The 25,371-nt window shown below is 47.9% G+C and overlaps 1 protein-coding gene across 3 annotated transcripts in view; it reads right to left on the bottom strand.

The window, feature by feature from the left end:
• The window catches only part of SORL1 (sortilin related receptor 1), a 162,648-nt gene that overhangs the window by 49,935 nt on the left and 87,342 nt on the right, over nucleotides 1-25,371 (bottom strand). For 2 of the 3 annotated variants that reach the window (XM_059930176.1, XM_059930178.1), the window contains exons 17-25: nucleotides 22,877-23,049; nucleotides 21,664-21,795; nucleotides 19,723-19,814; nucleotides 18,204-18,450; nucleotides 17,069-17,207; nucleotides 11,721-11,894; nucleotides 10,231-10,344; nucleotides 5,961-6,083; nucleotides 2,525-2,644 (exon numbers count right to left, since the gene is read on the bottom strand). In XM_059930176.1, the coding sequence (XP_059786159.1) occupies nucleotides 2,525-2,644; nucleotides 5,961-6,083; nucleotides 10,231-10,344; nucleotides 11,721-11,894; nucleotides 17,069-17,207; nucleotides 18,204-18,450; nucleotides 19,723-19,814; nucleotides 21,664-21,795; nucleotides 22,877-23,049 (1,314 nt within the window). The remainder of the gene's footprint in view (nucleotides 1-2,524; nucleotides 2,645-5,960; nucleotides 6,084-10,230; nucleotides 10,345-11,720; nucleotides 11,895-17,068; nucleotides 17,208-18,203; nucleotides 18,451-19,722; nucleotides 19,815-21,663; nucleotides 21,796-22,876; nucleotides 23,050-25,371) is intronic. The other variant, XM_059930177.1, reaches the window with a different exon arrangement.

Raw genomic sequence — 25,371 nt, forward strand, 5'->3', positions numbered from 1 at the left:
AACAGATAATCTGAGAGGAGAATTTAAATCAATACAAAAGAGGCCAGAAAGAAAGGGAATAATTCCATCAAAATACTTAGGGAAAATTACTACAAATCTAGAAACCCAGATCCGTCAGAATTCAGCTTTGAGATCAAAATAAAGACATGTTCCTATAAACAAAAACTTGAAGTTTACTACTCACAGATTAAGAAACACTGCCATAAGAAACACTGAAGGACGTGCACAGAAAGGAAGCATTAGGTACAAGAAGCAGAAGTGGTAGACAGGTAGGTACCTATAGATAAGTTTGGTTACTAAAAAATAATGATGACTAATTTTAGGATTTTTAAAGTGTAAAACTAAAATACAAAGTATTTTGTGTTTTAAAATACTAAATATATACTAAGTATGTCAGTATTGAAACTGTGGTCAGAGACTGGAATCAAAGCAGGTCTAGGGGAGGGGAAAGATATTAGGAATATGCATAAGATGTCTAGGGCAACAGCTAAAAGAACAGAAATGAAACGTTTACATTCAAAATCAATGCGGGGGGTGGGGCGGGGGGGGGGGGGTGAGGGATAAAGGAAACTCAATTCCATGGAAAGCAAAACAGGGGGAGGGGAAGAGCCAAGAAAATGCCCGGCACAGACCATGCATGAGAGCTGAGGCCCACAGGAAGTCAGTCGACCCATTTTCTTTGGCTCTGCAGGTGACTTAATTTACTAGGCCAGGAAATGAAGCAACCCGCCACACATCAAAATGAGCTGACATCTGACCCCTGACTATTCTGAGATGACGAACAAGGAGAATCATCTTTAAAAGGTTTGGAAGCACAGCCATTGGAACAAGGCTGCAGTTGTGGTGCAAGCACTCTACACTTCCCCAGGTAGCCCTGCCAGAGAAAACCAGAGATGAGACGAGGAGTCTGCGACAAGCCCACCCACAGAAATGAAGCTGTTCATTCTCTGTGGAGGATCGACACATGCACCTAAAACACAAGTTTGACTAACGTGCTCGTGCTAACAGGATGTTCAGTCTCGTTCAATACCGCAATTTACAAACGTAAATGCCCAGGTGCACCCCTCTAATTTATTAACCAACTATCTGGCCAACTCAAAGCTTCCGAACAGCACTCATATGCTTCCTGGGCTGATGGCAGTTCCTTTGCGGACCTTGGTTATTCCTCCTTCTGCAGGCCAGGCTTGCACCCGGAGAGAAGAAATCGCCTGCAGTCCTTCCAGAAGCAGAGGCGCAGACACCGAGACTGTGCCAGAAAAGATACGGGGCGGGGGTGGGGAGGGGAGTTTACGAGGGAGTGGAGTCTGGTAACATCACAGATCAGCCGGTGTGATGTACCTGGCCTTTGAGGAGCCCCGTTTACTCCTTAAAGCCACGTAAGGTCACCTCTAAAGTAAAATGAATAGAGAGTTACAGTTGTGTACAATTACCCAATCAACAGAGGTTCTCTGAACTGGGCACTGGGAGAATATAGAGGAGTAAAAGATCATTTCTGCCCTTCACAAAGCAAATCTAAAGCAAAGCATACGTAACACACTGATATGTAAGTGTGGGACATGATAACAGATCTACTTTTTATTTGCTTTTACAAATTAGGAGGCATGCTTTGAGCTCCCGGATGCTGGGCGGTGTGTAAGAACTGCTGGGGTACTGTGGGGGAAAGGGAGATTAAGACACGGGACTTAAGGGATTTAATTCGCGAGAGTGAAGATCCAGTAACAGTGGATGGCAAAATGAAGCCTGAATGACCAGATCTGCCCTCGCCACAAAAGGGTTAAAGGAAACATCTTTACCTCCATCACTGGAGCGATTTAGGGTAGAACTGAATGACAATTTCTAGAGGAGGCTGCAGAGAAAATTTACTCATCAGAAGTGGGCTTTGTTTTCCTGCCTCCACAACTTCCCCAACTCCTTGCTCTCCCCGAGTCCACCATGATGTATACGGCCCTCGTTCATTCGTTCATTCACAAAAAACAGTGGAGTGAATGAGAGTGAACTTAACACCCAACAGGAGAATTACAACATTACTTCTACCTTACACCACCCAGCCTTCCTCTCATACTATAATGTTGTTCCCAAATTTATTTTCAATAAAATCTTACCCAAAACAGGTGCAAGCACAATTTAAGCTTTCACTGTTTAGGGAACCCCTTGATGCTGCATTCCAAAACATGAGATAGTTCAATGCTACTCAGTGTATGGTCCCCAGACCAGGGGTCAGTCTGTAAACTCTATTACTGGTCCTAAGGAAATAAGCTTGAGCCAAAATGTAAATCAACTCTATCACTCAGGAGACTGTCCGGCTGAACATGTTTTCATGGCAAGACCTTCTCAATGAAGGAGGCAGAGAGTTGGTTAAATTTTCGGCACAAGCTTATCGCAGACCAGCTCTCTGAGAAGCACTGATCTCGTTGGTCTCTAAGGTCCATTTCTTAGAGCCTAGATTCTGCGATCACGCAGGGCTGCAGTGCTACCCAGCACACGAGCAGGTAAGTGCCGCTCAGGGAGTCCAGGGAACACTGACCAGTACAGTTGGCTTCGTCAGACCAGTCTCTGCAATCGTTGTCCCCGTCACACACCCAGGAGGAGCGGATGCACATGCCAGAGCTGCAGCTGTATTCGTCAATCCGGCACTGGTGCATTTCTGCAGGTGAGACCACAGACAAGGATCTGAGCACAAAAGCTTGCCTGGAATTCTGTCTCTGAGGTCAAAGCTCCTAAGGGTTAGAGATGCACCCAATATCCCTATTACCGCTGATGATCCAGGATGCACGCGTGAAGACTTTAACCAGGGATGGGAAGTCCTCGAGGATGGTGCCCAAGTACAGTTGGCCCTCTGGATATTCAGGTTTTGCATCCACAGATTCAGCCAACTGTGCATTATGTACTATGTTTACGATCCATGGTTGGTTGAATCCGTGGATGCGGAATCCGTGGATATGGAGGGCCGACAATGGGACTTGAGCATCTGTGGATTCTGGAACCCACGGTGGGTCCTGGAACTGATCCCCTGTGGATACCCAGGGACGACTGGAGTGCGCTACAGATGGGGCACAGGTGTGCTGAGATCCTGACACCTCACACGCTGGCCACCAGTTGCCTCTAGGCAACAGCAGCCTTGGCCATTTATCTTGGTGCACTTTACAAATATCATTTTCTATGCTTCCTATGTTGGGAAGAAGGTTGGGAAGCAATGCTCTGGCTGCCCAGAAAGCCAAATTTTCAAGAAACAGACAGAAGACTTCCAGAGCCAGAAGACTTCCAGAGCCAGAAGACTTCCAGAGACAGAAGACTTCCAGAGACAGAAGACTACCAGAGCCAGAAGACTTCCAGAGACAGAAGACTTCCAGAGACAGAAGACTTCCAGAGCCAGAAGACTTCCAGAGACAGAAGACGACTTCCAGAGACAGAAGACTTCCAGAGCCAGAAGACTTCCAGAGCCAGAAGACTTCCAGAGACAGAAGACTTCCAGAGACAGACAGAAGACTTCCAGAGACAGAAGACTTCCAGAGCCAGAAGACTTCCAGAGCCAGAAGACTTCCAGAGACAGAAGACTTCCAGAGACAGAAGACGACTTCCAGAGACAGAAGACTTCCAGAGACAGACAGAAGACTTCCAGAGACAGAAGACTTCCAGAGACAGACAGAAGACTTCCAGAGACAGAAGACTGCCAGAGACAGAAGACTTCCAGAGACAGAAGACTTCCAGAGACAGAAGACATCCAGAGCCAGAAGACTTCCAGAGCCAGAAGACTTCCAGAGCCAGAAGACTTCCAGAGACAGAAGACTTCCAGAGACAGAAGACATCCAGAGACAGAAGACTTCCAGAGACAGAAGACTTCCAGAGACAGAAGACGACTTCCAGAGACAGAAGACTTCCAGAGACAGAAGACTTCCAGAGCCAGAAGACTTCCAGAGACAGAAGACGACTTCCAGAGACAGAAGACTTCCAGAGCCAGAAGACTTCCAGAGCCAGAAGACTTCCAGAGACAGAAGACTTCCAGAGACAGACAGAAGACTTCCAGAGACAGAAGACTTCCAGAGCCAGAAGACTTCCAGAGCCAGAAGACTTCCAGAGACAGAAGACTTCCAGAGACAGAAGACGACTTCCAGAGACAGAAGACTTCCAGAGACAGAACACTTCCAGAGACAGAACACTTCCAGAGACGACAGAAGACTTCCAGAGACGACAGAAGACTTCCAGAGACAGAACACTTCCAGAGACAGAACACTTCCAGAGACAGAAGACTTCCAGAGACAGAGCCCGCGGTTTCAGAACAGGAGTAATGAGAATGTCGAGTGTGCTGATCAATGTGAGATGCTCAGCTCAGGGAAAGAGAGATCAGTGCTGAGCTCCCGAAACAGAAAAGCTGGTGACTTCCTGTGGGCAGAGCTCCTGGGATGCTGGCCAGTGGGGCTGTCTCAAGAAGGGTGGGGGCCGGAGACAAATGAACCAGGGCAGTCTGACCAGGACAGGAGAGGCAACTACACTGACACCATCTTTTGTAGGCCCTGGGGATACTAACAAAACAGAATTTTCACATGGAATTGGAAAGATTCTAGGAAAACAGGAGTAGCCAAGCCCGGGGGCCCGGGGATGGCTGCCTCAGTGAGAGAGGTTGATGGTGAACTGGGAAGCAGATATTCATGAGGAAACAGTCTGGAGACTCACGAAGAGGACCTGGATCTGAGGTAGGGACCACCTGAGACCTTGAGGTGGACTCAGGCGCACCAGCGTGAATGGACCATGAACAGAGAATCTGAGGGACGGACACCATTTAATGGTCCAACATGTGTCCAGTGAGTGGGTGAGAGGACACATTAGAAACAGATAACCACGTGGCGATTCCTCCCGACGAGAGCAAAACTGGCTGCACACGTTAACCCTCTGAGTGCAGAGGGGGACGTGGGAGGAATGAAGGGAAAACAGTGCAAATCCCAAGGACCGTTTCCTGGAACTTTGTATTTTTACAAAGATGAAGGAAAATTATGTAACCACTCCCCCCCCAGAAAAGTGCTCTGAGATCCAGGCTAGGAGCATTTCCCCCATGCTCCTTATTTGAGTCCCAGTGAGTCAAACCCCCCGCTTGTGATGATGCAGGCCCCGTCCGGAAGCACACGCACAGCTGGACTGGACCTGCCGCCGTGTACAGGCAGGGAGCCCACGGGGCCTCACCGACCCCTCGCAGCGGTGGGGTCAGCATCAGGCCCCCACACGCACTCCCCTCCAGGCCGGGGCACTCTGTGTATCGTTCCCTCCCGTGACAGTCAGCAGCTACGGGTTTGGTACCCAGAGCCCATCAACGAAGACAGGGCTCATGAAACTGACAGGGGAGGATTACGCAAGAAGAAGGGCGTGGGAAACACGGTCCCAGTTCCCTTTTCTGACACAAACTAACTGTGTCACCTTGAATAAGCCCCCTGACCTCTATGGACCTCAGGTGTTTCATCTGGAAATCAAAAGGACTGAACTAGAGAATTCCCACCACTCCTTCAATTCCAGCACACTATTTCCCTAAATAAAAATTTCCATTCAGAAAACAGATGCTCAAACAACGTTTGTACCATCCACTGACTTCTAACAGGGTTTACTAAATTAGATCAGTTAAAAAAAAAACAAAAAAACAGTTCACAAAGGTATAGCTCTGAGTCTTCAGGACGCTAACGTCACAGCTGCCCAGAGGCGTGCGTGGGCTAAGGCTGTATAGCTGTTAATAACTGCCTGAATTCATTTAGAAATCTTCCTAATTCTCACACTCATGCGAACAGCATCTCTGCAAGGAAGCAGGGTCCATCACTTTATCAATGAATCAGTCCTACCATGTGAATGGAGGAGGTGGCCATGCAGCTGATGTCATAAATCCCACAATGGCTTTCAGAAATCCTCCATTTCCAACCCGTCCCATGAGCCAGGGTGCTGCCCCCTCTGGAAGAGGAGTCCTGGACATCACGTCCCCTTACCACAGTGACTTTCATCGCTATTGTCGCCACAGTCATCCTCAAGGTCACATTTGTAGGAGAGTGGGATACAGGTCCCAGACTCCTGGCAGCGGAACTGGGTGTCCAGATCACAGATGGTAGTAGCTGGGATGGGAAAGAGAGACAACATGCTCATTAGGTCCAGTCAACTCCCCCCAAATACAAACATCCCACTGGAAAGCCAACTGAAAAAGAGAAGGAAGCAGATTTTAATTGTAATATGAATTTCAACAACAGAATTGAAACCTAGACTTACAGGAAAAATAAACTGCGTGAGAACCTGAAATTTACAACCAAGGGATATAAGGGCCTATCTTTCCATGGACGGCTTCCAGATCCGAACAGGGCTGGGAAGAGTGAGAAACCGTCATTGAGCTGGGAGACAGCATGATGCGTTACATCAGGGGTCCCTGGTACCGGTCCGTGGCCTGTTAGGAACCGGGCCACACAGCAGGAGGTGAGCAGTGGGTAAGCAAGTGAAGCTTCATCTGTATTTACAGCCGCTCCCCATCGCTCACATTACCGCCCGAGCTCCGCCTCCTGTCAGATCAGCGGTGGCATTAGATTCTCATAGGAGCGCGAACCCTACTGTGAACTAGGCACGAGAGGGATCTAGGTTGCGCGTTCCTTATGAGAACCTAATGCCTGACGATCTGAGGTGGAGCTGAGGCAGTGAGGTTAGCGCTGGGGAGCAGCTGCAAATACAGATTATCATTAGCAGAGAGGTTTGACTGCACAGAGACCATAATAAATCAGGTTTGACTGCACAGAGACCATAATCAACGCGCTTGAATCACCCCGAAACCAGCCCCCCGACCCTGTCCGTGGAAAAATTGTCTTCCACGAAACCGGTCCTTGGTGCAAAAAGGTTGGGGACCGCTCCACTAGATAACCTCCTAAGATCCCCTCAGAAGCGACGGTGTCTTCCTAAATAAATGGCAGAAATACCTTCATCTGGGAAACTACCATTAGGAGGCCCAGTTTTACACACGAAGCTGGGTCCTCACCATACAGATGACAGAGGGAGGGTGAGGTAAAATTCTGCAGCAGGAACCGGGGCCCTGCAGTCAGGCGAGACAGGGTTTCAAATCCTGGCTCTGCCTCTTCCTCTAGCAATTAATTTTAACCTTCCTGAGCCTCAGTTTTCTCCACAGCAAAAGGAAGATAAGGTAACGTGGGCAAGCGCTTGTGATGACAGACACAAAGACCTGACAGGGGTCTTAATTCCACCAGCCACAACTTACTTCACCCAACCCCCCTGGGCTTCCGTTCCCGCTACTGTAAAATGGAGATAATACCTACCCTCCTGGCATTATTATGAAGGTCAATAAGAAAACAAGTTTGGGACCAGCACCCATCCTTAGGATGTGAATATAATGGGCTCTAAACAAATGTCACTTCTCCTCCCATCCTTCCTCTCGCCCTTCTGCCTCAGAATGTGAACATAATTCGAGTTTTCTCCCCCTTCTAAACAGAAATTATCTGGGTTTAAGCATAAGCCCTAGAACCTTCCAGAAAAGGCTTTGGGAAAGAAGGCTGCTCCTAGAGCAGCCAATCCACAAGGAATGGCGTGATAGAACAGAATCCTGGGATGAGGGTGGGGAGCACCAGGAAGTAAGAGGTGGGCGGCAACCCTGCAGTCAGACGTGCCCGGCCGCTTTGATTTGCGGCTCCGTTTCTTCTCCGTAATTGAATTCATGGTGGGAGGCAGGGGATGGATGCAGAAATGACAAGACTGCAGGCGATTCACGTCAAAACCCCCAGCGGCTGACAGCCACCCAGGGCAGGAGTCTGCTGAAGAGGAAGGGGGATCTGCCGACAGCATCCCTCCCACGTCTGCCCTTGTTGCCACGCCTCTCCTCTTCCCTGGCAGCTGACGGGATGCCTCGTTTAACTTCCAGACAGCATTGCCCAGCCACGGCCTGCCCCCTCCTGCGGCCGTGCCCAGAAACAGGGTGCCTGCCCCCTCCTCCTTGATAAGGGAGACCCTCAGGAAGGCTCAGGTAAGTACCACCCTCCTGGCTCCCAGGCTCCACGTTTTATACCCTGCACCCCTCACCTCCTCACCTCTGCCACATCTGACTAGTCCAGGACCCGAGCCGCGGGGAATTGCAAGAAAGCAGAGCAGAAAGCAAGTCTCAGGGGCTCGGGAGGGTTAATCCCGGCTGACATTTGCACCAAACCAGGAGGAGCGCAGAGCCAGCTGCATACTTCACTGAGAGGAGAAGCTTAAACTCTGCATGGAAACCTGTGAGGCCACAGCTCAGGGGGTGTGGGGAAGGAGATGGAGGGAGGTCTTCCTCGCAAAACACTGAACCAATATGAGACCCCAGCTCGTCCATCTAGTAGAAACCAAAGCCCAGGAACCCAAGGAGGAATCCCAAGCTACTGGACACGAGGTCATCTAGTTTACAGCTCTCTGCTTCAGCTACGCCTCATTACGTCTGGGCAGTTTTCTTGCAACGTGTTAATTCTAAGAAGTGTCTGCTCGCCCACCCTCTTCCGTAACAAACTCCTTTGCAGAATCTGCTCCGATGATGTTAATATCAATTAATGTGTGTAAGGAGCTTTGGCTATTCCCTCACAAATATCACACCTTCCTGAGACCCTGGTAGGTACAGGAGGTTTGATCAGTGTCCCTTTTGCAGAAAAGAAAAACACATGGAGAGGCTAGTGCTCTCCCAAATCTGCTGTTGGTAAGCTCCCCTCCCTCCGTGTGAAAGGCAGCCACCAAGGAAACGGAGGAAAAATGATTAAGGTCAGGTAATAACCTCCTATGCAGGGCCCAGATGAGTTAACGAGTTGACTGTTTCTGAAGTTGCTTTCTGGGAGGAGGGGCATAGGAACCTGCACGTGCTCTACAGATGGCTGGCAAAATATCTTCGCCAGAGGCAAGGTGGGTACACAGAGACGGGACACACCCATTAATCTGTCCTTATAGCACAAAATGATAAATGAGCTTCTGGATTTCCAAAGGCAAAATATTTGAAAGAAGAGAAGCCTTCAGACTGGTCTCTGGCTTCCCTGCTCTGGCCTTTCTCCCACCTCATTCATTCTGCCCACGCCTTTATCTTTCCAAAGGCAAAATCTTATCCTGTCATTTCAACGGTTCCAAACTGTTCTTCTGATAAAGTCCAAAGGTCCTTGCTACTCTGGGCCCCCGCACCAGTCCACCGTCCCCTTACCCCATGGCTCCCATGCAGATTCTCAATAACCCACGCTGCTTCCCTGCTCATGCAGCACACACTGGCCTAAGGGCTTTCGTCCATGCTGCTCCCTTGCCCGGAACTTTCCTCCCTCTACCTCTGCTTGGTTCACCTCTGCCCCCCCTTCCTAAGGACCTCCCCAAGTCTGATGGGGGCACCCTTCCTGAAGCTCATGGCGCTGCCCCATCACAGCGCTCGTGGCTCGAATGTACCTGGCTGGTTACTTCTCTGACCCTCCCTTCAGACTGTAAACTCTGTGTCCACTTTGATCACCAGTTTATCCCCAGGCCTATCACACAGCCTGGAACACATGGTCCTCAATAAACACGTGTTGAGTGAACGGGTGAACACATTACTGACTGACCCCTCCTTAGGAGACGATGTCGAAGCCATTAAAAATTAACTGAAGAAAGATGGCCAACTTCGCGGTAAATAGATTATCCATTATAAGTAGTTATTTGTTTGTCCTTAAACCCTGCTAAACAGAATCACATACTTTCGTGGTTGGACCTTAGAGATTACATAGTCCAAAGATGACATCTACGTGCACACATACCAATGTTCCCACAACCCAGGCCAAAGCTGGCATCACCAATTAGAACAACCTCTCCTGAGCCTGGCAGGTAGCCGGCACCAACTGATTGGAGGTAACAAGGTAAAGCCTGTTTCCCATCTCCGACAAGGCTAAACAATAAATTTATAAATCAAGGACTATCACCTGGTCACCTGCCCCAGGTCGCCAGCTCTATTCACAGTGGAAGAGCCACAGTCAGAGCCCAGACTGCCCGACTCCCAAATCAGCTCAGTTCCAACCATGCGACGCTTATTTGTAAATCTCTTGCAATGAGTAGCTAGCTTACTTAAGTGGGTTTGCTTTAATTAATAATAAATATCTAATATGGAAATGTGTTTTCTCCAGCCGCTTCAATGGGCATCACTGATCATGGGGGCCCCAGACTGCAGGCCCCACCCAGGAGGCGCGGACCAGCCTTCCGAGTAATGGGAAATGCCTATCATCCCGAAAACTCGGCCAAGCGGAGACTCACGGCAGTTCCTCTCGTCGCTCATGTCCCCGCAGTCGTTGTCAAAATCACACCACCAGATGCTGTTGATACAGTTCCCATTGCTGCACCGATACTGGTTGCGGAGACAGGTGTTCTCTGGCCATCGGGGGAGACAGAGGAGGAAACGAAACCAATATCATTCTTCCTGCTGGACCACAAGGCTTTCTCTTTTGAGTGTCCATTTGTCTCACTCAAATAACATGCCTTAGACGGCAAAGGGGAAGGGAGATGCCGCACACACGTGCCCGCCGGGAAGCAAGCACCCAAGGAGGCCTCCTTCTCTCCTCTTTTAATTAAAATTGGAGAAGAGGCAGCTAGGAGCGTCAGAGGGGGTTACGACGATGAAAAAGGAGAGTGATGGTGCCAGGTGGGTCTAGTATCAATGTTATAAAATACTAATTTCACAAGGAACTCCTTAAGGGACTGTGTACAAAGATCCAAACATATATTCAGTGTATCTATATAGTTTATACATACTATGGTCATACATATTCACATATATTCCATTTATTAACCAGGAGGGTTATGGAGATTTGCTTTACATATTCTTGAGGATTTGTTTTCTACCCCATGACTTCTTCAAAGCAAGCAGTTACAATTCCTCACACTGAAAAAAAGGCACTGTTTGGTCGACTGGGTCGAGAACACGTGATGACTGGCCTCCTGTTTGGATAACTAAAGGCATTCTGACAGGGATATAGAGAGGCCCTCTTCTTCCCCTGCTGGAATTCAGTGTCCACTCCATTTCTTTCCAAACAACTTTAAGATGATGTCGAGAGCCTGAAAGAGAGTCCCCTGTGTCTTAGAAGAAAAGGTTCATTTTCTTTCCGTTTGTATTGCTTAAGAGAGCCCAGAAGGCCACTTTGGGTAAACGGAAAAACTAGACAGGAAAGAAAGATTTAGCAGGTTTTCAGGGGGAAAATGTTAGAATCCGTGTTGAAAGGGGGAGTGAGATGAGGCCGCTGCAGCCACTTGGCCAGGGCTTGGGAGGAAAGACTCGAAGTCCTCTGCACTATTGGCTGGAAAGTTCAGACGTTTCCAGGCTGGCAGGGGGCGGGGGGCAGGGGGGCGGGAAGCTGCTGGATGAGACGTGGTGAACTCTGAAGGAGTCCGACCAGACCCTTGCCCAAGTCAGGTGGTCCGACTTACGGAAGCTGGAGAAGATAGATGTGGGGCATGGATGAGAAGAGGAAGAGGTGGAAAAAAAAAAAGAAAGGGGCACTCAGAGGAAAGCCTGCATCTCCTGACATTAATCCTAAAAGCAACTCTTATTTTTAAAAGAACAGCATGGGCCTGTTCTGGATGAGGACTGAGGGATCACAGGCCTTGGAACCTGAACCAGGATGTCTGTATCTAGGGGGGTTTAATTTCTACCTTGGGCATTTTTAATAACCCCAAACATGAGTGCATCGAGGACACCCGGAGCGGGGACAGAAGGGAAGGGGGATGGTAGGAAAAGGAAAGGGACGCACCTTCTTTGACACACGTGTGGTTCTTCAGCTGATAGCCGTGAGGACACTCACACATCAGGTCCCCGGACGGGAGGATGCTGCCGGACACACCCTCTGGACACCTGCAGCTCCTAGTGTTGTTGGCCTTGGGCAGACACAGCAGGCTGCACGGCCTGGACGCACAGGTGGTGCTTCCTGGAAAGGAGACAGATGGCGGTGGCCAGGTTAGTAAACACCAGGGTGCACCAAATGCAGGCCTGAGACCCAGGGCGACCTCCTCCTTTTACAGACCCAGCAACATGAAGCTCAGGAAGAGAAAGAAGTGGCGAGTGTGAGCCGGGCCCCGGCTGGATCAGATGGCCCCGGAACCAAGCCAGGCACCCACGGGTCCTCCTGGGAATCTGAAATCGGGATGCTGAGACACCACAGGGTAGGTGGGGAGCTGGATCCGGGAGGAGAGTCATGCCCCATGGGTGTCACAGGTGCTGCAGGGCAAGCCAAAACCTGTACAAGTCAGAGCCGTGCAGGTAAGATCAGTCTGCAGCGTCAGCAGGATGAAGCCGACTTATGGAGAGAAGAAAGGATGACACCAGGACGAGGGAAGAGGGAGGGGGAGGGAGGACGGCTTTGCCAGGCCCAGCCCCAGTCCCCACTGGTGCACCTGCACCTCCTATATTGGGTTCCTTCCTATCCCCCTTCATTCTTTCCACAGCACTTTTTACTTGAGTTAGCTTGAGTGAGTTTACTATACCTTGTGACCCAAAAGCCCTTAATTAGAACATACACCTGAGAAACGACAGGGCTCAGACAAAAATCTGGGCCTGCCCTTCTCAATTCCTTTGAGCCAGGGCACCGCTGCTGAGCTCAATGAGGAACCAACCAGAGACCCATTAGGCAATAAAGCCACATGCAATGAACCCACGTAAGGACCAGTTCCTGTTGATCTAGCCCACTGTTTCCAATCTTTTCTCTGGTTCAGCTTTCCAAAGAGAGAGCCAGCTGGAGTCCATACAATCCTCGACTGCACCCTCAAGAGAGGACCTCTGTGGACGCGCAGCGATGGAAAAGGTGTTTTCTACCCTCCACGTCTTTCTGGGAAGGAGAGAGAGGACCCATAACCACTTCCTAACAACTGAAAATATGATGCAACTATAAAGCAACGTGAAAGCCACGTAAACTAAGAAATGTATTTTTTCCTTTTGCCTGTGACTACTCATGACCAAAACTGGGAAAAATAAACATAAATGCTTGGATAAAACTCAACTGATAAAGATTCTTCAGCTGTGCCATCTCATGGACAGAGAACCCCACCAGAATCAAATCCAAGTAATCGGTTTCCAGCCAGCCAAGATCTGAGCTCTGCCACGCCTCTGCTGGTCTGCTGGTTGGGAAACAGGGTTCATTAATGACAATCAGTACTCAGATGGGTGATGACACACTCAGAAGCCCTGGATGTGTTGGCACCTCATCGGTGTTTAACTGGCATTACAGATAAAAATAAAAACCCCCATGGTACAGCAACAGTATTGCTTTCATGCTAAGGATCCAAGAGCACAAGGCATTACCAAGTAGATAAAATACACACATCCACAGGGGGAGATTTGTATGACGAAACATTCAGAAGGGGTTTGCAAGTGACTCCATCAACCTATAGGCTGGATTATCATAGTGAATAACCTGCTGACTGGAGCAGAAATGCCAGAAACCAGCTCCCCCTCATCTGTTCCGTGGGCAGACACTGTCCCCTTATCTCAAATACACCTGCCGTGGGCTGCAGGAGGGAATGCTGAGCTGCCAGGAACGAAAACAACCCCATCTGGGGTTCTGGAACATGTTCTTTGTATTCAAAGGATGCTGTACTGTTTGATGTTCCAAGAAATGGAACAATAATAGAATATTTGAAAAATACTCAACGACAGGAGTATTTTCACATGGGTCGTGTCTGTAAAATAACACAACTGACATTTTCACATGCAGGGCAAATGTTCCCACCCAAAGAAGCAAGAGGCGAGAGTACAGTGCCCAAAGGGAGATGCAGTAATTCAGGAGATTGGTCTCAACAGACTGGAATGAATCTGCAGCCTGAGAGGCAGGGCCAGGGACAAACCCCAACCTAGGCGGCCAAGTCACCGACCCCAAGAGTTAGGCAGGGCAGGAGCGTGTGGGCAGGTCCAAAGCCACAGTACAGAAAATGGGGGTGCTGGTTACAGAGAACCCGGGAGAGCACGGAAGGAGGATTCAGCAGAGTTCCACCACAACACAGCTAGAGACCCCTCACCCAGGATGCCACAGTCTTTTGCGGGCAAGGTGGGCAATGTGAAGAGTGGACAGCTGACAGCCTTCATCTCCAAAGATGTTCCTTTCGAGGGCCAAACACTTAGCCCCACAGTGTCTTCACTAGGCATAGTCAGAACATTTTTAGAGTTCCTCTTTGGAAAATTCCCCCAGAACCAGTTTAGGAGCCAAAATTGCTATTATCTTGCTTAACTATCTACATACTTGACAATTACCAAAATCAAATCCACCCCACATAATAAATATCTGCCTTCATTATAGATATTGAAAAGCATGTGCTTACTGCAGGCTCTGAAGGAGAATTCCAAGAACTCCAAAATATTTTAACCCATTACAGCATCAGTTGCATACATTAATAGCCTTGCAAAGTAAGCTGTTTTAAGGAAAAAACACTCTCTATGAAGAGTTAATTCCAGTAACGCTGTGTAAAAAACAGCCAGGTATAAAGACAAAAAATGCATCTGTTTATAACCAAATATCCCAAAGAGGCACTTCGCAAGTGAACAAAATTCTTATCCTAAACAAGAATCAATCAAAATCTAGTACTTCTCGATCACTGTTGTATCCCACGGTACTGCTAATCCAACAACAGATCATAGACGGAACAGAGCCTGATGGTTTTACTGAAGTTCAAGCTTTGAAGTCAACTAGGCCATGGTTCAAATTCTCACCACTTACTAAATGTGTGATGGAGAAAAGGTACGGAACCTGACTTCCACATTCTCATCTATAAAATGGGAATAATAATACACATGGACTTGGGAAAGGTTAACTGAGGTTATATAAGCCCACGAGCAAGTTAGTGTGGTGCTTATGACACAGCAAAATCCCTTAGAGTAAATGTCGTTATCACTTTACACATGGCTAGTACAAAGTCCTGTGTGTGTTAGGAGCAGACAACAAAGTTAATAAAGCTTGACTGGCACCAGGGATTGCCAATACCCATCGTGAACTTGCAATACTCTCAGTGTCTGACAAAGCAGGCAGGATAGAGCAAACAAGTTTAAGGCCAAGAGGCACCCACAACACACAGGCAGTGCTGGCAGCCAAGTGCCACCGCAAATGCTTTGATTTAACCCAAACCGGCCTGAGAGATGACAAACTGGCTTCACTGGCCCTGTGTCTGCGGGCAAGAGGTTCCCGGGAAGCAGGAGACAGGCCATGATTTCCCCTGTATGTCTCAAAGAGTCATCTTCCTTTAAACTAGCCAGAGTAGCTCTGGGGTCACAGCTCTGGTGACCGCATGGCAGCTGGGATGAAGTGACCGGCCAAGACTCGGGGTGGGGAATCGGGGTTTACAGGTTCATCGGAACACAGTGTTGCAGGAGCTGAGGCTGTGTGCTCAGCCAACACATGCTGACAAGCACACGTCAAAATGCAGACCTGCTTTTCTGGACGGGGAGGTAACTTGAAGAAATGCTGAGAATTCCCTCGGCTTGCCAGCGGGGCGGATCAGTAGGGCTGGGTGTCCTCCGTCAAAGGCCCTGAGACTTCAGCCCCTGGAGCTGGAAAGCATGATTCCTTTCTCTCTCCTTACTTCATTCTTTTTTCTTTTTTTTATCTTTTTCTTTTTTTTGTCTTTGCGTGTGTGTGTGTGTGTGTGTGTGTATGTGTGTGTGAGACCCCAGGGTGCGTGCGTGTGTGTGTGTGTGTGTGTGTGAGAGAGACCCCAGGGTGCGTGTGTGTGTGACCCCGGGGTGTGTGCGTGCGTGTGTGTGCGTGCGTGTGCGTGTGTGTGTGTGTGTGTGTGGTGTGTGTGTGCTTTTTTTGTATTTTGTCTCTCTGCCCTATTTCAAAACAGGCACCTCTTCTAAGAAAGAATGTGACTTCTTCGTCTTGTGGCAGAACTGGAACAAAAGCCCAGCTCCTAAACAAGGGAGGGGTCTTTGGGAAAGCTAACTCACATCTGAGATTTTGTTCCCTAATCTAGAAACCATGGATCATAATACCAGCCCTGCCCACCTCACGGGTCAGCTGTGAAGACATAACAGTAATGCAGACTTCCATTTCTAGGATACTTTAGAGTTTTCTAAGCGTGTTCTCATGCTCTCTTCATTAGTCCCCAAAGGATAGCAATGATATCTATAACTGTATTAGTTCAACCCCTTGTCAATTTTCTCTTAGCACAGGGCCAGCCAAAAACCACAAGACAATATCAACGTTCTAGTTCAAAACAGGAAACCTAGCAGTCTGTCAATAAAGGAGAGTCAGCAGACCCAGGATGCCACTTAATCCTGCTGAGATAAAGAGGGCTCTTCTTAAAGGGACTATTCTTCTGGGGAGTGCCCAGATCCCCCTCCTCTAGAATCAATAGTATGGCTGGGAGATAAACAAGGGGCAAGGGCAGTGCAGTAAGGAAGAAGGTATCCTACTGAATAGCCTCGGATCCCAGGACCAGCCAGTGAGAGCCTTGCAGCAGTCCTTGAAGCCTCAGCCCACAATCTTTCATACACCCATTCTCCACACCCACCAGCAACCCTCCCCACCCCCATCCCTTCTTCTTTCAACAAGTATGAATTGAGCAGGTACTGAGTGCTGGTCATTGGTAAGATTACTGAGCAAAAACAAAGACAGACTCTCCTTCTTCATGGGGTTTAGAGTTTCACAGTGGGGACAAGCGAATTAAGTCATCATATAACTAGATCTCGCATTGCGAGGGAAGTAGGGCTCAATGAGCAATTGGTCATCTGAGCAACCAGAGAAGACGGGACTCCTGTCGGAAGCTATGCACCCAGCACAGCGTCGCTCCCTGTCAGGGTGCCAAGCGGAGATTAAGTGCACACTGGGCCTCTCCAGCTGCAACAGAAGCCACACCACCCATCAGTCTGGGGCCAAAGGCAGGAGGAGGGTGTAATTTACCCACCGAGCACCAGCGTTCCAGGCAGGCAAAAACATGCTGTCTTCCAGCTCTTTGTGTATCATCAGAAAAGAAATTAAGATGTCATAGGAAGAAGTTAAATAATGCACATGCTGTCATGACAGGCTGCCAGATGCTGCTTGATCAGAGACTGCCCACACCCAGCCCCTTTCAAGAGATCAACTCGATAGAGATTAAGGAGGAGATGCTGCCTTACCGGTTGTTTTTCCCCGGTAGAAAATCTTCAAGTCCATGGGCCCCGTGAGCCGGCTCGCCAGAATCGCCATCTCAGACCCGCTGTACTTGGAAGCTCGGAATATGCTGAGCTGTGACCAGTCATCCCAGTAGATCTCATTCTAAAAAGGAAACCTTTGTTAGTCAGCTCTTCTGTCTTTTTTTTTCTGGACCCTCATTCAGAACAAGAGCTCCATCGTGCAGTGGACACTAACATTCACTGGCTGAATGATCTGCCTGATCAAGATTTGACTTAAATGCAGGAGTCAGTGATTTTATCCAAACCTCACCAAATAACCACACTGAAGGAACCACCCAAAAGAAACTATCCAATAAGCATCCGATAAGTTTGACCACAAGTTGAACCCTTCCGTAGAAAATCTGAACAACCATTTTGTGTTCTAGAGTCGAAGCACAAGTGACAGGCCATCCCCCAGAAGGCAGAGGTGGGACAGGGCTCATCTCAAGACATCAGGGAATGAAGAGAGCAAACCTCACAAGAGACCAAGACACAGAGCCAGGGACTTCCCTGGGGGCGCAGTGGTTAAGACTCTGCCTGCCAATGCAGGGGACACGGGTTTGATCCCTGGTCCAGGAAGATCCCACATGCTGCATAGCCACTAAGCCCACATGCCGCAACTACCGAGCCCACGTGCTGCAACTACTGAAGCCCGCGCACCTAGAGCCCGTGTTCCGCAACAAGAGAAGCCACCGCAATGAGAAGCCCGCGCACCGCAATGACGAGTAGCCCCAGCTCACCGCTACTAGAGAAAGCCCGCGCGCAGCAACGAAGACCCAATGCAGCCAAACAATAAAAAATTAAAAAGAAAGACACAGAGCCAAAATGAGGCTACTGACCCTGAAAGGCAAGCCAGGAATTTTCATGGGATGCAACCTCAAACTTGGAAAGGTGAACAGTGAGCACCCTGGACCCCTGGCAGCTCTGTCTGGCACCCCTCCCGATGGGCAGAAAGAAACCGCCTCCAATTCAGAAATGAGCTGATTTTCTAAGTTACATAAGCATCTCTGCAGAAACCCGGAGACAGCAGGCTCTACAACTCAGTCTGCTCCTCACCTACACTGACAGGTTGCCCAGTGCTGGGACAGGTGAGGCCCACCTTAAAGACAGCAATGGCGTAGGGGTGTGGGAGGTTGTCCAGGATGACGGAGCGCTGCCGGCCGCCGAAAGTGATCCGCTCGATGCAGTCCAGGTAGGCGTCCGTCCAGTAGATCCACCGCTCGTCCACGGCGATGCCGTTGGGCCACTTCACGTCCTCCGACACAAGACGATAGGCAGCCGAACCATCCATGTTGCTCCGGTAAATGCCAGGCCTCAGGTCCCCCCAGTCGGTCCAGAACATCACCCTGGCCAAAACCGGGGAAGAGCACACATCCCATCAGAAGTGGGGAAATGGGAGCCCAGAAACTGCTCCAAAGAGATAAGAATTCAGCCAGTTAGTTCAGCATTGTTATTATAATTTCTAATTCTAATACGTAAAGCCACTTAATTACTTGACCCCCAAATTCTTTTATTGGAACTTATCTATGGATATAATCAAGTTATGCAAAGACAATGTACAAAGATGTTCATCACAGCATTGTTCATACTAGCCAAAAAAAAAAAATATATAGGTGTGTATACACATATATATTTAGGTGTATATACATGTATACACACAAAAATGTTAATCTATAAAGTGATACATTATGGTACACACAAAAGAATATTATGATGTCTAAAGATCTACATGTGCTCACATAAAACAATCTTCAAACCATATTAAATATTTTCAAAATATGCAGAATAGTAAATATCCTATAATCCTTTCTGATACACGCGTGTGTGTGTGTGTGTGTGTGTGTGTATGTCTGTGTGTCTGTGTGTGTCTGTGTGTCTGTGTGTGTCTGTGTTTAAAGGGCATATACGTGTACATGGGTAAAAGTAAACTCTGAATGATAATTGTTAACCAAGAAACTGTTAACAATGATTACCCCTAGGAAATGTGAGGGTGAAGAGTTAAGAGAATGGAGGAAACAAATATTTTTCATTTCATAAACTTCTACTCTCTTTTAAAATTTTTAATCAAATGCATATCTTATTTTCAGAATTTTCTTTTAAAAATCGATCTAATTCTCAATCATAAATGCTAGAAAGCCTCATCCAGAATTTCCCTTTTAGCTCTGTTTCCTTAAGTTAATAATAAATTAATAAAAAGCACCTCTGCATTTCCCAAGTGCATACAAACTGCTGGTAAGAAAACACAAGCTGGGGGGCAGAGAAAAGAAGCAAGGGGTTAAATGTGTGCATCACATGTTAAACTCAAGATAAAGACTCCCTACAATATCCAACCAGGCCTGACTATGTCCAGAGAGACTTTTAATACTACCTTTTGTTAGAGAAACACCCCACAGCTGTGAGACATCTGGGTGCCTGCAGAGATTCTGATGCTTGCTAATGGAAAGGGGATGGAGTTAGCCGCCCAGGATGACTAAGCCATGGTTCCAGGACTTGCAGGTCATAGATTATTTCAACCACAATCATTAGAAACAAGTTTTTGTCCAGCAGTTTGCCTTTCCATGAGAATCTGTCTGTTGTAGCATTGGACACCCATGGATTTCCTTTGGGACCACACTTACCCGTCTTGGGGCACGAGGACCAGAGCCCTGGGCCGATCAAGCACAGAGGAATTGACGATCGTGAGTCGGAAGTCGCCATCTGGATTCCCCACCTGACAAAAGAAAGGAGGGGAAAAGGCCAAGATGGGTCTGAGCTCCTTAAAAGACCCACATTGCAAAGTTTCCTACTTGGCTCCTGCCTACAGATGGGTCCCTCTATGGCCGCCTGATTCCCCTACAGACTGATCTGGAAACCTGCCCTGATCTCCAGCCAGAATGAGTTCTTCCCTCCTCTGGCTCAGGTGACAATTCTCACACAGTCTGACAGCAGAGCCAGTGCCACCTGTGCCCCCAGTTCTGGGGGCTTGATGACTTGCACGAAGTAAGTGCTCACTGTGTGTTTACTAACTCCACCCGCCTCCGGGGCTCCAAGCTCCAAAGCCACCAATGGCTCTGCTTTGTCCACAAAACAAATTCTCAAAGTCACCGCCTTGCCGTTGAAGAGTCTCCACAGACTCTGCTCTCTCCACATTCTCTCCTTCACACAGGCTCCTACACCTTTAGGGAAGCTGGTCTTCTCATGGTTCCCCAAGCCTGACATACCTGCTCCCATCTGCTCCCGCCATATCCGCCCCCAGGCCCACCTCCTCTGCTGACCCTTCCGAGCCGCCTCGATCAAGGGGAAGCCACTCTTCTTACACCATTGCACACACAGTGTTTGAGTTGTACACTGTGAGCGTGTGGACACTGAAGCTTTACCTGCACCCTTGTAGCAGAGCGCTGACCACACTCAGTTAAAAAAAGGAGCGAAAGAGTAATCACAAGACCACTGACGCACCGCTCAGTGTGTGCCCGGCGCTGTGCATCTTTCCACGCCCTTCTCTCAACCGCCCCGTGAGGGGAACACTCCAATGATCCCCTCCTCGATCAGGGCTCAGCTCAGATGTCCCTTTCCAAGACACTTTCTCTCCCCAGTCACACAGTCACATTGCCCCATCTGACGTTCTTTGCAGCACGTGGCACCAATAGGACGGATGGACTTATTTCTTCATGATTTTGCTTCCTCCACTAAAACCTAATCTCTCTCAGCACAGGGACCTGTGTGTCTTGCCTCCTGCTGTATCATCATGACCTAAAACCGTACCTGGCACAAAGCGTGCCCGAAAACAGCACTTGTCAAATGACTGAGTGGATAAAGGAATCCTCATCTTACAGATGAAGAAACTGAAGCTTAGAGGGGATAAGAAACTTGCCCAAGTCACTTAGCTACTAGAATAAAGGCTGAACCCAGGTCTGTCTCTCGAGTTTGTGGCTTCTGTCATGCAACTTCTCCCATCTCTCTGGGTCTCTCTGCTTCTACTGTGCCTTCCAGTAAACCACAAGTCATGTCTCCCCAGTGAATCAGTATAAAGAGGTGCGGAGGCAGTGCCCCACTGCCTCAGCAGGAACATGCAGGAGTTGAGCACGCCTAGGAGACCATGACTTCTTACCTTCCTAGTGCCCTGCGGAGCTCAGGTGCAGACAGGTGAAGTGAGGATACGAGAGAACCTACCTTACAGGGTGGCTGTGAGAAGTGAATCAAATAATTCATGCAAAGTGGTTCCAACAGGGCTCCTCATCATTAATAACAATGATGAGGATGGCAATCATGATATTATCTTCATTATGCTAATTGATGGCATAATACTCGAGTGTGGATGTCACGGCATTATAATAACGCTACGGTATTATTATCATCATTACTGTTACTACTCTATGCTTCTGCTAGCCCAAATATAAGTATTCAGGTATCTTAATGAAATCTCTGTTTGACAGATTCAGGCACCCTGTTCGCACACGGGACCTCCATTCTCTGCATTTCTCAGGGAATCTCCAGAGGAATTAGACACACTGGCTCCTGCTTCTCTGTCAAATCTGGCTCACAGCCCAGGGGCTCCCCTGCTTGTGTAATTAAGGACATACCTCAATCTTTTTGAAGCCAGAATCCACCCAGTAAAGTAACTGGCTGAGGGGTTCAAAAGCCAAGGCTTCTACTGTCTCCAGGCCCGAACTGATGATCACCTCTTGCCCTGTACTCCCGTTCAAACAGAGGCGCTGATGAGAAAGAAAGAAGAAGAAACGGTGTGAAATGTTCAAATGACCTCCAGCCAAATCAGTCCCTTCGATGGGAACCCACTAATTCAATTGGCTTGAATGGTGAGGGCGGAGATGTTTTTATATTCGTAAGTGTTCCAGATGCACGAAGCTGGTTTTTAATAAAAGCATTTCTAAAATGGATTATGGCTTCCTGTTTGAAGCAGAATAACTAAACAGAACAGAATCTTTTCTATCACCTTGCATTATCATCGTGAACACCGGTCACTGAGCTGTGCTGTATCACAATAATGAGGTGGAGATGACCGAAATGCATGAGTTTGTCTGCTTTTAAAATAAACGAAACCAGACTGCTGTTATTTTTAAAATCCTGTGTCTGCTTTTTATAAAAAGTCTTTCCTCCCTCGGGAGGCTCCATCAGGTGCTATCGCTGGGACAGTAAAGGGCAGTAGTCACTGCCAACCCTCCACCAAACCTCTCGGATACCCGGGCCCTGTAAAATTTCTGTTGGGTTGGAAGTCCAGATAAAACTTGCTGGAATTGCTTTTCTAAAAGGATTAAATAGGCAATGAATAAATATCAAATAGCCCTCCTTTAAAATGCATGGGTCTGAGCGTACGGCCATCTATCTGGCCTGCATGGCGACCTTTACAGCTTACTTCCTGGTTCTTGACTGTGCTCAGAGTAGCTGAAATGGATAATTACGTGAACTATGGAGAAGTCAAGTGTTACTATATCATGGCTTGGAAAGAAGGATGTTAACGAGGCAGTGGGTACGATAGGGAGGGACTAATAGTGCTACCTACCGAGTCCTAAAATCCTCCCAGCAGGTAAAGGGAGACCTCACTTATAAGCAAGACCGCAGACTGGGGGCTCCCTCTGTCCTTCCTACAAGGACAGAGGTAGGTAGGGAAAGAACATACTAAAACAGAAAACTGAAAAGTGTCATCCGTTGGCCCTGAGAGGAGTTATGACTTTAAAACCTCCAATACCCATCTCCTTAGGCCACTCTGAAAGAAGCTTACCAGGGCCGGGCAGTCACGAGGCACAGCCCCCCCGAGCAGACCCAGAGTGGACGCACCTGGATGATGTCCAAGGCCAGGTCGGACCAATACAAGCAGTTGCGCTCATAGTCAAAATCCAGGGCCACCGCTGCCCGCAGGCCGGTGAGAGGCAGCTGCTCGGTGGCTCCGGAGGTCAAGTCATAGCGGTGGATGGACTTGCGCATGGCGTACAGGATGAACTCGTTCTCCTCTGCACAGACACACAAAGATGACAGGGGGCTGGACCTGGGGATGCTGAACAGGTCCTCGCACGTCTGACCCTCTTTTTTCTCACCCATAAACCTCAGAGCCACTGCACATGGCGTGGGTCAAGTGAGAACGTAGGAATCCAGACTCAGAAGGTGGGTAAAGCAATCACATTTCTGCCTTGGGCAAGTTTCTTAAACTCCCGTGAATCTCTGTTTCCTTTGCAAAGTGTCTACTTGCTACATTTTTAAAAAATCTAGATTCCCTCCAGTAATCATGCTCCAATAGCTATTCTTCAGAGCTCGGCCTAAAAGTTTTGGTCACACTTGACAAAGTAATTACACAGATCAGCACATTCCTCCTCGTCACAGGACTGCATCATGTGGCATCGTAATCCTGTTGACTAGAGACCCCAAGTCGCTGAAGGCTTACAGCTAAGTTTCCTAATTCATTTACTCACCCATTCAATATTGTTCACAATGACATAGAGCAATTATATCACCCTACGATATTTTCAAAGCAATAATACATTCTTGGCCACCTACAAAATGTTTTACAACACAATCATCACAAAGATTCTATTTCTACTTAAATACTTACACAACGTACATACTATGTACCAGGCATTGTTTGATCCCAGTAACAACTGTATAATGGAAGAGCTACTATTAACTTGATTTTACAAATGAGAAAACTGAGAGCAGAGAGGTTAAGTAACCCACTCAAGGTCACACAACTAGTAAGTGGCAGAACCAAGACTTGAACTCAGATGGTCTGGATCCAGAGTCTATGTTTTAACACCCAATGGTGTAACACCGATGGTGCCATTTTTCAAGACATAGAAATAGAAGCCCAGAGTGCTTACAAGACTGACTTAATGTCAGACAACTAGGAACGTGAAGAGCTTGTGCTCTATCTCTTCCACTTAGGGAACAGCCTGGAAAACATCCAGATTCTTCCAAAGGAATGGAGATGAGCAACACACCTGCATCCATATCTGAGGCATCCGTTGTGACAATATGTTGCATCTGGGACCAAGCTGCAAATCTGGATCCCTCTGCTGCGTGCCTGCACGGTGACTGTGGTTGTTTTCTCTCTCTCATCCCATTCATTCAACGAGTTAACATGTCTTAGCCACCTCTGCTTTATAAAGGCTTCAATATAGATAATGCACCCCCAAAATATAAGTCTACCTACAATTTTTTACCAAAGGTAAATTTGCCTTCTTTTCCTTCAGTACTACTTCACTTCAAAAGTATCTAAGCTACCACCACATGATAACAAACCCCTCCCTTTGGTTTGCAAGAAAACCTTCCCACTGTAATTCCCAGGGGATGGAATAGTCGAGATGAAAAGTGCGGAGCTTGTAAATGACGTTGGAATCAAGGATTCTCGTGGCAGTTGCCACGTGGGGACGCGGAGACACATTCACAGCAGCAAGCCCTTCACCCCACATCTCTCTACCATCTAGAAACCTCATTCTGTTGCTTTGGTTTTTTTTTTTTTCTTCTTCTAACCAACTAGTGCCTTTTGAGTAGAGTCTGAGTCCTGAAACACCTGCCTTAGGATTGGGTGTAAAGGAACAGACAGCATTTTGTGTGCAATTCTTAACTTAGAAAAGAAATAGAATTCTTGGTTAATCCCAGCCATACATGAGCCCAGCCTAGAGATGTGCGTTATTATCCTAATCTCAAAGGAAGAAAAATTACTTCACTTTTAAAAATCCTTCCAGATGACCAGATTATCTCATCTTTGCAAACATATTATGGTTCCACATTAGTCCTATAAAACCATCTTTTCCTTTCTTGGTACATCCCTGCTTTCTGTTCCATGCTTTAAAAAAAAACATTTAGGAGGTGGCCTACACTACAAATGAGATTTTTCTACTTCATTCCCTATTCTATCTTCTCCTATCAGAAGAGAAAATAGCTTTCCTACCAGTTTAGACAGCTTTAAACAAACTGTTTTGTCCCTCGCTGAATTATCTTCAGAAATATTTATTACCGAAGTACCTACTCCAGCCCCTTAAGAGCGATCACACAAACCCTGCTCACCCAAGCCCTCATCAATAACAGCTCTCGTGAGGGGACTGTCTGAATATTATCTGCTCACTTGGGAGAATCTGCTGAAGCCGTGTTCTTTTTAAGTCTCCACAGTGAGGGATGTTAATTACTCAGTAATGATGGAAGATTAAATTAAGGGACTAATGAGCTTAGCATGAAAAACACCAGGGCAAACTGGCGAGCAGTGAGCGAAGGAGAGGGCTGCTCTCCCCTGCCCGCGGAGGACAAGGCTGCTTGCTCATGCTTCCTCTGGCGCCGATGGC

The sequence above is a fragment of the Balaenoptera ricei genome, chromosome 8, assembly GCF_028023285.1.
Source record: "Balaenoptera ricei isolate mBalRic1 chromosome 8, mBalRic1.hap2, whole genome shotgun sequence".
Lineage (NCBI taxonomy): Eukaryota > Metazoa > Chordata > Mammalia > Artiodactyla > Balaenopteridae > Balaenoptera > Balaenoptera ricei.